The following is a 14,620-nucleotide window of genomic DNA, read 5'->3' as shown; positions in this document are numbered from 1 at the left end:
TTTTTTTTAGTCCTTTTGAGGAGTGGATGGTGGTTTTGAAACGCCAGCCTTCTGGTTAGCAGTCAAGTGTCTTAGGCACCATGCCACCAGAAAGGATCAAAATGTCATAGGTGACCAACCTTTGTAGCAATGGTAACAGCCATATCCAAGCACATGCTTCATGCCAGGAGTACTCCAAGTCATTCTTACTCCCTGGTAGATGTTAGGATCCCATTTTACAGATGAGATACTAATGCTTCGGGAGACTAAGTGACTTAAACATATTGCTGATGTCACAGAGCCAGAATCTGTCCCAGATCTTGTCTTTGAAGCCCATGAAATGATGTGGAGTTCCTATGTACCCTCTAGGAGTCATTGGATAGTGCAACTGGTTAACAAGCTCAGCTGCTAACTGAAAGGTTGGAGGTTCAAATTCACTTAGCAGTGCTTCAGAAGAAAGGCCTGGTGATCTTCTGAAAATTCAGCCCTCAGAAACCCATGGAGAACAATTCTATTTTGACACATGTGAGGTGGCTATGGATTGGAGTCGACTTGATGGCAACCAATTTCTCTGCCTGGTAAGTTGCAATTCCAAGAGAAAATCTCTTCTTCCAGGCAACACCATACTATTCTGAATAATGGCTGCTATCAAACTAAATGCAGAGCACTGCAGGGTAATTAATTTGAAGATAACAAGTTCATTTGTGTGTTGAAGTTCAAGTGTGTGTGTGTGTGTGTACATATATACACGTGTGTTTATATTTTTAATCCCTCATTAATTTCAGGCACTCCCCATAAGCACTCTCCCTAGTTAGCCCACAGGCCCTCTCACTGACATCAATCAGTTCATGACAGAGGGACAAACAGGAAGGAGCAAGGAACGTACTAGACAGACAAGGCAGATATTATAGCATCTAAGAGGATAGTAGATAGGAAAGAGGAGAGGCTGAAGGGGCAAGTCCTGATAAATATTTTTCAAAAGGAAAGAATGTATTATTGGCAAGGCCACTGCTCAGGAAAAACAAAACAAAAAACCTGAAATGGGTTTTTTGCTATGTTGTTGTTGTTGGGTGCTATTGAGTCAACTCGACTCAGCGACCCTATGCACAGAACGAAACACTGCCCAGTCCTGTGCCAGCCTCACACTCCTCACTATACCTGAGCCCATCGTTGCAGCCACCGTGTCAATCCATCTCATTGAGGGCCTTCCCCTACTTCGTTGACCCTCCACTTTATCAAACATGATATCCTTCTCCAGGGAATGGTTCCTTCTAATTTTTGCTATAGAGAGCACATATTATGACCATGAACTGAAACTACCCTGTCAAGTCACCTTTTAGCTAAATGAATTAAAAAAAAAAAAAAAAAAAAACCAACTCACTGCCACTGAGTCAATCCCAACTCATAGTGAACCCATTGGGTTTCCAAGTCTATTAATCTTCACAGAAGTAGATTGCCCTATCTTCCGTCAATGGAGCAGCTGGTGGGTTTAAACCACTGACCTTCTGGTTAAAAGCCAAATGCCTTATTCACTACACCACCAGAACTCCTTTTTAGCTAAATAGATTATCTCATAAAGTAATGAATGTCACCCTTGAGTACATTCTTTCAAAAATCATCTATATTATGGTCAACAAATACTCTAAAGCACAGATGAGAAGGTTGGGGGACCGTGAGACTAGGTGAATAGGAGAACTAGAGGAGAAATAACGAGAATGCCGGCACAACATTAAGAACGGAACCAGTGTCACAGGACAATCTGTGTACAAATTGTCAAGTGGGACCCTGTTTTGCTGTGTAGTTTCACTGAAAATACAATGAAATATTATTTTTTTTAAAGTATGTATTATGAAAGTGGCTTCAATATTCAGCTATCCTGATTCTCTCATCCTATAAGACAAGCTAGCTCAACAACTGCAAATGGCAGTCCATGGTGTGTTTTGGTTACTTTCCAAGTCAACAAAATCTAAACTAAAGCCTGCTGAGAAGAGTTTAATTGATTATTAATTATCATGGTATTATTAGGTTGGGCAATCTACTTGCATAGTGATACTGCCTCGGCAAACCAAGGAGGGGTCGCTATGAGTCAGGGCCGACTCGACAGCATATAACAACAACAACGTTAGTAGCAGCAGCAAAAAAAAAAAAAAAAAGCAATTCCAGTCTCAGATCTCTTACTGACCAACTGTTACATCCTGGGCTCTTGCCTGTTTTTCCTTCCTCCTCTCTAAAATAAAGGGTTTGGACTAAATGATTCCTTATAAGTTTGCAGATTTCCTGACTCTATTCCCTACCAGGAAAATAATGCCAAATACGTTTTCTTTTGCACCATGCTTTTAGGTCCCTGGAGACAAGGCACAATGAATGTGGGAAGCTAGCATCTTTTTTTTTTTTTTTAAACTTTTGACAAACATGTTAGAAAGAATGGATATTTATAAAAAGTATACAAATTTAGACAGTGAGATCAGAGTGAATGTAAACAGAAGAGACAAAGAAAAGGATGCTAATGACTATTATGGAGATGATGAGACTACCCTGTCCTCCTGGGGGCGAGTGTCCCCTGAAAAGAGCAATGACTTGGCTTGGAAGTCCAAAGGCTGAGGCTGAGGCAACTGCTGTAGGTTCGGGAACAAGCTGCCTCCCTTCGTGCCCCCAAGGATGTGGGCTACATTCAGTAATATTCATCTAATACGCTCCACATCCATTCCTAAAGCCACAGGAAGGTACCTCTCTCCCTAGCGCTTAACTCATGTAAATCACAGAATGACACAGCAGACACTCCAATAAATGTGTCACGCACCCACTTTCGCACCCACTTGATGAGGAGTTCAACAAGGCAAATTTCACCAGAGTTTCTGGTAGTCATGACTCAAAGATGCAAGGAACAGGATATGAGAACGTGCCTACATTGTGATAGGCACGTTTGGTTTTGCTTTCTACCTATGACTCTGATTGTAATGTTCTCTGGCCCATCCTTTTGCCTGCTGCCTGAGTCCCTAGTCAAAATCTTTCTATCACGTTGTTGTTGTCATTGTTGTTGTTGTTTTGTGCCGTCGAGTCAGACCCGACTCATAGTCGACCCCCTCCTTGGGTTTCCGAGGCAGTATCACTACGGAAGTAGATTGCCCAACCTTTCTTCTGAGGAGTGGCTGGTGGGTTTGAACCGCCAGCCTTCTGGTTAGCAGTCAAGTGCCTTAGGCACTATGCTACTAGAGCTCCTATAATAGTAATAGGAAATAAATATTGCTCATAACGTACTGCCATGCTATTGAGAGGCAAGCAGATTTAACTCAATGCAAACTTGAAGCAACTTTGAAAGACTTCCGTATAAACTGCAGTGGAAGGCTGAGGGAAAACTGGCCAGTTCAAGCCAGCTTTCCCAGTAACACAGAGAACTTGACATCCAAGTGTCAAACAACATTCATTACCATCAACCTTTATAAACTAATTTATGGCCATGATTTGCTTCACTGCCTAGGAGTTAAAGGTGAATTAAATGCAGGAAAATTCATTATTTGTCCATCATCATTTTCTCCTCTATAGATACAAGGTTAACTCCACAAACACCCTCACAACTACATAATGCCAAATCCTACTGTGACTATGCTGACAGTTGGCCATATTAAACTAAAAACAAAACAGTGATTGGATCTCATGTGTAAATGAAGTAAATTATGCAATTCTACAGAAAATCTCAAGTTTGTTGGAGAAGATGAGGTTCTCAGTATCAAGGACCCTACTCTGCCCTATAATACAGAGCCACTGTCAATGGCAATTTAGATTCTCAAGTTCAGATTATACTAGCTCATAAAGACAGCTTCCTTTTCTATCAAACAATGACGTTAGTTCTGCTGCTTAAATGAGTCCCCCTTGGTCTACAACATCAACTCCTTATTCATTTACAAACGGTCCTTTCAAGACATAGTTCCATGAGTCACATTCAGCCCCTTCATCTGTGAATGCTTCACCTGCATCTTGCGATCTAGTCACACTGGATGCTCTGAGTACACCTTACATGTGAAGAAGTCTGTCTTGTCTGCATGTATGTTCTTGTCACCATTACCCCCCAATCACTATGTCCACAGGGTCATTCTTATTAATTCTTCAAAACCCAGCTCAAAAGACCTCAGAGAAATGTCCCTAAAACACCGAATAAGAGTGGATCCCTCCCACAAGAGCTTGGACAGACCTTCATTATAACATTTATCACCCTGTGCTGTGAGAATTTATTTACATGTCAGATCTCACAGACAGAATATACGTTCCAAAGACAAAGTCCCTGAAGACAAAAACCTTATCTATTGTATCCATCTTCATAATCTTGGCATTTAGCACATGGCCTGGCACATACTTGATTAAGGTTGAATTAAAGAAGGAATCAGAATTCTAAAGGTATTTCAAAACCCTAGACATGTGTTGCCACTCTTACCTATTCAGTGCAAATGCATAGTGGAACTTGATATTATGCTGATCGGTCAAGTCACACGTAGGCAACTTTTCTAGTGTCTCTACCACCTTCACCATCGCATCATAGTCCTGTTGGCAAGAGGAGAAAGAGAGGAAACATAGCCCTTTATGGAATTTCTGTACAGTTATAAACATGAGATGGACAGGCCTTTCCTTACAGGGGGCATTTAGTGAAGTTACCTGTAGCCCTTAATAGTACAAAAGATCACAAAACAGTAAGAGGATGAGAGCTTTGAAAAAGAGCAGAGAAGGAATCTTTGCTATCAAAAGCCACACAGGGATCCAGGGAAAAGGGTTAAAGCTCAAGGCAACAAGAAAGCAAAGGAGGCCAGCGTACAGGAAAAGGCCACCTAGTTTCCAGTGCAGGGGATTTAACACCACCAGCAGAGTTCTGAGAATGAGCCGGACATAAATGCCCAAGAAAACTTAAAGGGGAACAATCCTAGTCCTTCCTGTCAACAACTGAATTCATCTAAATCAAGATTTCTCAGCCTTGGTTCTACTGACATCTGGATTGGATCATTCTTAGTTCTGAGGGGCTGTCCTGTTCACTACAGGATGTTTAACAGCATCCCTGACCTTGACCCACTACAGGCCAGTAGCATGCTCCTCCCACTGTAGTCATGACTACCAAAAATGTCTCTGGAAATTGCCAAATATCCTAAAAGGGGCAAAACTAGCCTTGGTTGAGAACCTCTGCCCTAAACGCTGTATAAATTACCCAGGGAACAATTGTTATTATGTTTGTCTCAGCTGAGTCCTCTGCTAGCAGCCCCATCTGCTACCTGCCCTTTCAACCACGCTTAGAATCATGGGTACTGGCCAACTTGCCAACAGCCAGCCACAGTTGGCCAGGGGTGAGGGTGGGTCCATCCCACCAAAATCCTACACCTATCTCACGGCTCTGCACCTTGATGCTAGTGGCCTAGGAAAGAGGAGACAGATTCTTCTAGGAATTTCCTGGCTCACCTAGAACCTGAGTGTCCCATGGATAGAAGGCAATGAAAAGAAGAGATGTGTGGAAGCAAGGAAGGAAGCCAACAACAGGGAGCAAAGACATCAAGCAAAGCTATTCCTATTCTCTTGTCTCTTGGGGGATGAGTGAATCATTGTCACAATCCCTAGTTCAATCTATTAAAATCAGTTGAGTGGCTTTGTTTATCACTTGAAGTTCAAATTTCTCAGTGCTCAACTCTGTTCTCGATTTACCCCACTTCCCTGAGATCTAGAAAACACCAAGTTATAAATGGGTGTCTTCCTTATTTAAAGACCTGTGGCCACCAACTTTGCAGAATTCTGCAGGTAGGGGACAGTACTTGTGTTCCTCCAAAAACAAGGTAAACCAGACACCCTCAGAAGTGCTCAGTGGCACTGAACTTGCAGGGAGGAAATGCTCCATTTCCTTCATGGAACCATATCCTACAAGCCCTGTTTCTCAAGAGCTCTCCAGAAGCCTCTGAAGCTTGCCTCGGAATAAACATCTGTGTTTCCCTGGGTCTTAGAGTCACCTCTGCTGCCTCTCGCCCTCCTCATCATCAATAGGTGGTGGTTGTTGTTGGTAGTTAAAAAAAAAAAAATATGAGACAAAAGTCCAAAGAAAGTGGCACAGCAGAAGTGTTCAGAGTGAAGATTACAGAGCCAGTTGGCCTCACTTTAAATCCTGACTTCATCAATTGCTTTGTGACCTTGGGCAAGATACCTAACTTCCTATGCCTCGGTGTCCTCATCGGTAAATGGGGATAAATTAGAGAATATACCCTATAGGGTTAAGAGGATAAGATGGATGAGTATTTGCGAAGGGCTTTGAATGACAGCATAATGTGCATATTCAGAGCTAAAGTATATGGACAACATGTATATACACAGTTAGAGTCGAAGTTCCTTATTCTGAGTGGATGTGTCTACGTGGTCTCCCTGCAGTGGCCTTCTGAATGAGCACCATTCCAGATCTGGCCACCCCCTTCCAATGTTTCCACAACAGATTCGCTGGGTGACCTGTGACCCAGTCATACATCAATTTGCTATAAAGCAGCTACCTCACCATACAAAGGAGTGTTTTATAGGAGGGAGGGGGTCCTCAGGCTGAGGCAGGAACTCAGCATGCTTGAGAAGCAACTAAGTGTAGTTCATACCTGGATATCGCGGTAGGACAGCAGTAAATTAATGACGATGTCCGAAGTCAGAACCTCTGCGTTGTCCATGCGGAGTCTGATCCGAGCCAGCTCCTTTGCCAGTTCATCACCCTGGTATTTCTCTCTGGCTTTCCGGATGTCATTCAACAAGGTTTCTTTGTAGTAAGTGCTGGAGAGGGAGACACAGAGACCTCCTGTCACACTGACATGCACTCATACCTGTTTCCCTCAGTAGAACAAACAAAAGTGGTTCTCATTGACCTGAGTTGAGCTAACACATGGGGGCCGTGGCCCAGTCCTGAACCTCCCTGTGCTAGTAAATGGGAGACACGTACTACTTGTTATTCATATTTTACGGAAACTAAGGAGGCCTGGTGGCACAGACAGTGAAGCACTCGGCTGCTAAACAAAAAGTTCGCAGTTCAAACCCACCTAGTGGAACCTCAGGGACAAAGACCTAGTGATCTGCTCCCATAAAGATGACAGCCAAGATGTGGGGCAGTTCTACCATCGTAGGGGGTGACTATGAGGAAAATTCAACTCAATGGCACCCAACAACCACCACCAATAAACAGAGCCTCTGAGTGGTGCCAGTGTTTATGTGGAAGCCCTGAGTCAGTGTCAACTCGACAGTAACTACTAACCAGTTAAGAGGTTTTTTTTGTTTTTTTTTTTTTTTAAATCCAGTTCATTATAACCTTGATCATATTGTGAATGTCAGTCCAATCTGCATTCAGAAGATGCATGGCATTTGCAATCCAACCCGCTCCCTCTGGTGTCCTGAAACACAGAGGGCTGTCAGGAACCTTGCTTATATATTTCCTCCACTAATAACAAACAGTGTCACAGACCCAAACAGGACCCCAAAAGGCACAAAACCGCAAAATGAGGACTTCTTTAAAAGTTCATTTCTCTATCACCATGGTCCTAATCTTGAACTTTGCCCACTTCACTGAGAGCAGGAAACTAGTGTGACGGCCTCAAGCAACAAGATACATGAAGGCCAGGCAGCTTCTGGACAGCCTCATCTCCGGGCTCCTCAGCTGCCTCATCATCTTGGACAGTCCAGGTGGTTTTGCAACGTACAATGTAAAACTGCCTTCGTGTAGCTTGCTAGGTGGGTGTGAACCACCAACATTTAAGTTGGGAGTCAAGTCAAACCATTTGTGCCACCCAGGGACCTTAGATAATAACGGGGATGTTTAAGAACATTTAAAGCAGCTTAAACCCTATCAGGTCATGGAATCATGCATGTAGAAACTGTTGGTGAACATTTTGTTGCACGTTTGTGCAATAATTAAAAAAAAACATACACACTCAAAAACTCATATTTTAATATTTCAACATACCCTCTTAAAGAAACAATGCTAGTATCTAGTATTTGGTTTAAAACCATTAAAAATGGCCTACTTTGGTATACAGAGGCAGACTTACAATGACTACAAGTTGATCTAAATATCTTTCTGTTGTTGTTGTTACTTGCCGTCAAGTCAGACTTGATGCATAGCGACCCCTCCTTGGGTTTCCAAGGCAGTATCACTATGGAAATAGATTGCCCAACCTTCCTTCCAAGGATTGGCTGGTGGGGTTGAACTGCCAGTCTTCTGGTTAGCAGTCAAGTGCCATAGGCACTATGCTACCAGAGCTCCCAATATCATGTCTACTTATCAAGTAAATTTTTTATGGATACTGTGCATTGCCAAGCATTGTCAATCCATTAAGTAGCTCAAATCTGTCCAGCTGTCCAAAACCTACTGCTTCAATTCTGGCTTATAGTGACCCGATAGGACAGAGTAGAACCGTACCCCACCCCCCAAGTGTTTCCAAGGCTGTAATCTTTACAGAAGCAGACAGCCGCATCTTTTTCCCATGGAGCAGCTAGTGGGTTCAAATCGCCAACCTTGTTTTTGGTTAGCTGCCAGGTGCTTTAACCACTGTGCCACCGTGGCACCTCATCTAAACTGTGCTACCCAAAACACACTGCTGCAGATTCCAACTTAGAGCGACCCTATAGGGACAGAGTAGAACCACCTCATAGGGTTTCCCATGCTGTCATCTTTGGCCATGTTGTCAGAAGGGACCATTCCCTGGAGAAGGATATCATGCTTGGTAGAGGGTCAGCAAAAAAGGGGAAGACCCTCCATAAGATGGACTGTCACTGTGCATGCAAAGATGGACTCAAGGATAGCAAGGTCTGTGAGGCTGGCACAGGACCAGGGCGTGTTTCGTTCTGTTGTGCCTGGGGTGGCTGTAAGTCAGAGCTGACTCAACAGCACCTAAGAACCACAAAGTTACAAATGCAGACGGCCACATCTCTGTCCCACGGAATGGCTAGTGGGTTCAAACACAGACTTGGTTAGCAGCTGCACGTGCTAAACCCTTAACTGTAGGGAGCAAAATTAGGCTGTTCAGTAAAGAGGATAAACGACATGAAATTAGAGTATCCAGAGAAAGACAACAGCAAATGATAATGAATAAGAACAGATCAAATAAACCTGCAAGCCTTACCAGCCTGGTTAAGCTGCAGAAGCTGACCTCACTTAACACGTATAGGATGAGACACTCCACAGGAAGGGTTCTGATTTAACAATATCAGTGTATTGCTTTCATTGTTTATTTTTTGGCCAACTGCTTATTAACCCAACGATGAGTTAATGAGCAGATCCTGCCAATGTTTAAAGTTATGACATTAATCTAATAAGTCATTAAGTTGGGTGACAGCCATTGTATTTAGTGGACAATAAAGGCATCAAACCTATTCAAGAGTTATTAGTTTAGCCTGAGAAGTAAAAAAAGTTTTACATTAGTTTAGCCTTATTTTCATGAGTAATTCTGAAGAATAGTTTTAATAAACTAGGAACCACTAATAAGAGCAGTAACTTTTAAGTAAATAAACGCAACACTAAAATGAGCATGGCTTGAAGACATCAGCTCTGTAATAAACATGTGGCCACCGCTCCCCTCCACTAAGCAAGGAAGATGTTAACTCATCAATGTGAACTTGGGAATGGCTTCAAAATCTTTTCAGCCACCCAGGGCTCCAGGCGGCCTTCACCAACCTGTCAGAGTTGGCATTTGAGCTGAAGATCTATAGACCATGCCTATTAAAAAAAAAAAAAAAAAAAAAAAAAACCTTACTGACAACCATCAAGTCAGTTGAGTAGAATAGCAACCTTAAGTAGGGTTTCAAATGTCTGTGACCTTTTGGAAGTAGATCACCAAACCCTTCTTCCAAGGCACCTCTCAAAGTTAGAAGCCAAGTGCTTAACGTTTGTGTCCTCCAGGGACCCCATTCTGTATACTCAACCAAAAACTAAACCAGTTGCTGTCAAGTTGATTGTGAGTCATGATGACTCCACATTGCTAAGTACAATTGTTCCACAGGGTTTTCACGGCTGTGACCCTGTGGAAGATCACCAGGACTTACTTTAGAGGAGCCTCAGGGTGGGTTCAAACCACAACAGCCTTATGCCACCCAGGGCCTCCCCATCCCTCTTAGGGACATGTTTTAAACCATAAGCACCATCTACCCTGTCACATTATCAGACATCTGCCAGTTTACAGGGTGGGGATAAACCAACAGATCATTCAAGTCATGTCAAATTAAACCAAACTCAAAGGTAGTGTTCCTACCAACACAACCATACACTGAATAAGATACAAACAATAGTCCATTTCTCGTAAAGACCTGTCTGGCAGGTTCAAGCTAGCCTACCTCCATGTCAGACCTGAAAATACAGTACTGTGAGAGCCTTCTCTCTAAACTTCACTAAAATGTCAGTTCTGCAATCAGACGATAGTTAGGCAAGGAGGGCCTCTAAGGTTTTCAGGAATGTGCTACAAAATGTCCCCTTTGCTTTCAATGTTTCATGTGACCACACACGTCTGGGTTTCCAGTCTTACTTTCCCTTTATTGTCTGTGAGAGGAACTCTCCAGAGACGAGGTTATGGGACAGAAAGAGAGTGTGGACTGTTAACAAGCGTGGCAGTGGTGTTACTTGCCGTAGAGTCCATTTTCAACTGACAGTGACCCTATATGACGGAGCAGAACTGCCCCGCAAGGTTTTCTAGACTGTAATCCTAACAGGAGCAGATTGTCACATCTTTCTCCCAAGGAGCCACTAGATGGGTTCCAACCACCAACCTCTGGGGGAGCCGTCGAGTGCTTAACGGTTGCGCCACGGGGACTCTTTAACAAGTGTGTACTTCATACAATTACCACAACGTGAACACTGCACAGCTGAGGGTGCCACAATCTCAGCCAAACTATGATGAGAGGAACTTTAAAATTTCATTCTAAGTCTGTTCTCTAATTATTTGGATTTTCTTTTCTTTTGGAAGGACAAATTTTTCTCCTTGTGACATGACTGCTAGAGTAAATCCTGTAAAGTGGCTGCCAACAAAATCACCGGATCCTTTAGTTAAAGAGAATCACTTTTCTGCCTTTAACTTTAAACCAAAACTCACTGACAATGAGTTGTTTCCAGCTCATAGCAACCCCCATAGAGTTTCTGAGGCTGTTAATGTTTACGGAAGTAGATGGCCCATTCTTCCTTCTGCCGAGTGCTTTGTGGGTTTGAACCACTGACCTTCTGGTTAGCAGTCAAGTCCCTTATCCACTACACCATAAAAGAAAATTTATTTAAAAAAAAATTTATTATGGCCAAAAAAGCCACATAACACCACATTTGTCATCTTAACCATTTTATGTGGACACTTCAGGGACAGTTGTTGCATTCCCTTTGTTGTGCAGCCATCACCAACATCCATTTCCAAAGGACAGAATCAGAACATTTTAAGGTACAGTTTCTCGAGTTCTGAGGCTCCAAGAAGTGAGCTGACTTTTACAAGACACCACGGCTAACAATTGCCTGACAGGGGACTCACACCATGTCTATTTCTGAGTCATCATTCCACAGTTTCAAACCAGCTCTGACATAAACTTGAAAAGAACTTGTCATGGTACCATCCTGAGGCCAGGAGACTTTCTGCTTGCCTCACCTGGGCTTTCAGAGCACAAAAACTTAGGATCAGAAAGGTCTTACCTAAGACACTCCACAGCTAAGGAGGGGTTAAATCATGTCCAGAAACTATGTGAAAACCCAGGGTCTTCAAGTTGACAGAGATGAGAAAACAGCTATAAGAGAAGGGATTTGCCAAGGCCACCCAGCAGACAGCCCAATCCTGACCTCCTGCCACCAGTTCCATTTTGTCTTGGCTATCCTTCAGTAGTCCAACTTAGTGAGGAATGAGGGCAGCAAGGATGAATTGCAATAGACTTCAAAATGATTGGCTGGAGATACACCACCTCATCCTGTCAGAAGAAAAGCAATTCTCTCTCTCGTGCGTGCTCTCGCGCGCTCGCTCGCTCTCTCTCTCTCTCTCTCTCTCACACACACACACACAATACAAAATAGGTGCTGGCGAGATTGTGGACAAACTAGAACCCTCATCCATTCCTGGTTGGATTGTAAAATGGTGCAGTCACTGTGGAAAACAGTTTGCCAGTTCCTCTAAAAGTTTAACATAGAATTACTATCTGACCTAGCAATTCCACTCCTAGGTATAGATCCAGAAGCAGCAAGGGCAGAAACACAAACAGCACTCTTCACAATAGCCAGGAGGTACAAACCCCTAACTATCGGCTGAGAGATGAATAAATAAAATATTGTAGATACATATAATAGAATATTATACAGCCATGAAGAGAAATGAAGTCCTGATGCATACCACAATATGAACCTTAAAAATATGCTGAGCAAAGTCAGTCAGTTGAAAAGGAGAAGCAAGCAATGTATGATCTCGCATATATGAAATAAGTAAATAGAAAGAAACCAAAGGTGAGAGGGAATTTAGGGGGCCATTAGGTTTGTGTTAACAGCAGTGAAAAAACTGGGAAACATATCATGATGGTTGCACAACATGATAAACATAATCAATGTCACTAAATTAAACCATAAAATGTTAAAGTGACAAATGTTTTGTATAATCTATTTTTACAACAATAAAACAAATATAAAGAAAGTGATTGGGCAGAGTTCCCCATTCTCAGGGCATGTGAGGGAGTACTGCCTCCATGAACAATAAGAGAAAATTGAAGGCTGATGGGAATTACCATGAGGTCACGTGGATGTCCCTGAGGAGGCTGAAGAACTTGTCCACCAGGGGCACACACAGTGGGCCCAGGACAGTGTCCCAGTTGGGCTGCATGTACTCTGACGCATGTCTCTGGACATCATTCTCACAGCACAAATAATCTGCGCACGGCGTCACGATGTATGGGATGAAGTAATAATTTCCACTAGATGCCTGGAAAAAAAGAAACATAAGCGTTTCAGAAAGTAACAGATGGAGCAGCACAGCTGTGGCTTTGGGCAGCTGGGATGATGAAGGCGACCGTTAACGCCTGAGTAGACGACCCACGTAGTGCCTAAGGCATTTGACTGCTAACCAGAAGGCTAGCGGTTCAAACCCACGAGCCACTCCTCGGAATGAAGGTCCGGCAATCTACTTAACGTAGAGATACTGCCTTGGAAACCCACGGAGAGGTCGCTATGAGTTGGGACTGACTCGACAGCAATGAGTTTGGTTTGCTTTTATTAGATGACCCACAATGATGCAAAATGATTACATATCTCTTAGGCAGAAAATAGGGAACCACTCCATCTCACCAGCTGTCACACCTGAAAGGTTGGCAGTTCAAACCCACCTAGAGGCATGAAAGAAAGGCCTCAAAGACTGCTTGGCAATCCACTTTGAAAGGCCACAGCCATGAACCTAGGCAGTTCTACTCTGACACATAGAGTTGCCATGAGTCGGCATCCACCTGATGGAGGATGGTTTCTGGTTGAACATGTAGATATGTGGCATAAATTCAGTTTTAAATGTTGAGCTGGCCTGTATGTGACTCTGAACTTTTTTGGTAGAGATTTTAAGATTTTAAGTTTTAGAAATCACACCGTTTCATCGTATGCCCCCAAAACAGAACTTGTACTGATTGACCAACCAGAACTACAAGGCAGAGTGGCATTGCCTTTCTTTCAGCATGCGAAAGGTGTATTATGTGATAATTTAACGACTGATGAACTATAAACTTTGTAGAGTACAAACTATTTAGCAGGAAATAGACAATGATATGATTCGTCTCAGATGTCTGAAGAATTTTTTTTCCAAGTCAAATATTCCCCAAATCAAACCAAACCTGTTGCCAGAGTCATTTTGGACTCATAGCAACACTAGAGGATGGGGAGAACTGCTCCATTGGGTTTCCAAGGCAGTGGGATGGGCTCAAGCATGGCAATGATTGGTCGCAAGGACGGCACAAGACCAGGCAGTGCTTCCTTCTGGTGTACTCAGGGTCACTATGAGTTGGACCCAACTCAATAGCGCCTAACAACCACCTTTATGGAAGGAGACTGCCACAGCTTTCTCCCATGGAGCAACTGGTAGGTTTGAACCAGTGATGTTTTTTGTTAGCAGCTGAATGTTTAACCATTGACCTACCAGGGATTCCTAATACTCAGGTAAAACTATCTCTTTTCTAAGGAGTAATGATAGCTGGACTATGAATCATGACCATTTTTAAAGAGCATTCAAGGAGCTCTGGTGGCATAGTGGTTAAAGCATTCTGCTGCTAACCAAAAAGTCAGCGGTTCAAACCCACCTGCCACACTGTGGGGAAAAGATAAGGCAGTCTGCTCCTGTAAAGATTTACAGCCTTGGAAACCCACTGGGCAGTTCTACTCTGTGCTACAGGGTCGCTATGAGTTGGAATCTACTCAATGGCAGTGGGATTTTTTTTTTTTTTTCAATGACTATTCAAGGAATGCTCAACTTCTAGCATATTTGGAAGATTAAAAGGCATTTTTAGGGACTTCCAGTAAGATGGAGGAATAGGCAGACAAGCGACACAGACCCTCTTCAACAAAGAAAAGAAAAACCAATTGGCAGAGATACAGAAGATAATCCTGGAACCCTGAGCTTTGAAAGGAACTATGCAGAAGTGGATTAGGCACCAACTAGTGGAAAAACCTGAATGAAAA

The 14,620-nt window shown here is 43.0% G+C and overlaps 1 protein-coding gene across 1 annotated transcript in view; it reads right to left on the bottom strand.

The window, feature by feature from the left end:
• Window positions 1-14,620, bottom strand: part of MAP3K15 (mitogen-activated protein kinase kinase kinase 15) — a 164,483-nt gene that overhangs the window by 110,877 nt on the left and 38,986 nt on the right. The window contains exons 5-6 of the mRNA XM_042782662.1: window positions 6,579-6,747; window positions 4,409-4,515 (exon numbers count right to left, since the gene is read on the bottom strand). Of these exons, the coding sequence (XP_042638596.1) occupies window positions 4,409-4,515; window positions 6,579-6,747 (276 nt within the window). The remainder of the gene's footprint in view (window positions 1-4,408; window positions 4,516-6,578; window positions 6,748-14,620) is intronic.

Source organism: Orycteropus afer, unplaced genomic scaffold (genome assembly GCF_000298275.1).
Source record: "Orycteropus afer afer isolate SDZICR_OR568_19922 unplaced genomic scaffold, OryAfe1.0 scaffold00404, whole genome shotgun sequence".
Lineage (NCBI taxonomy): Eukaryota > Metazoa > Chordata > Mammalia > Tubulidentata > Orycteropodidae > Orycteropus > Orycteropus afer.
This window is presented reverse-complemented; position numbering and strand designations above follow the sequence as displayed.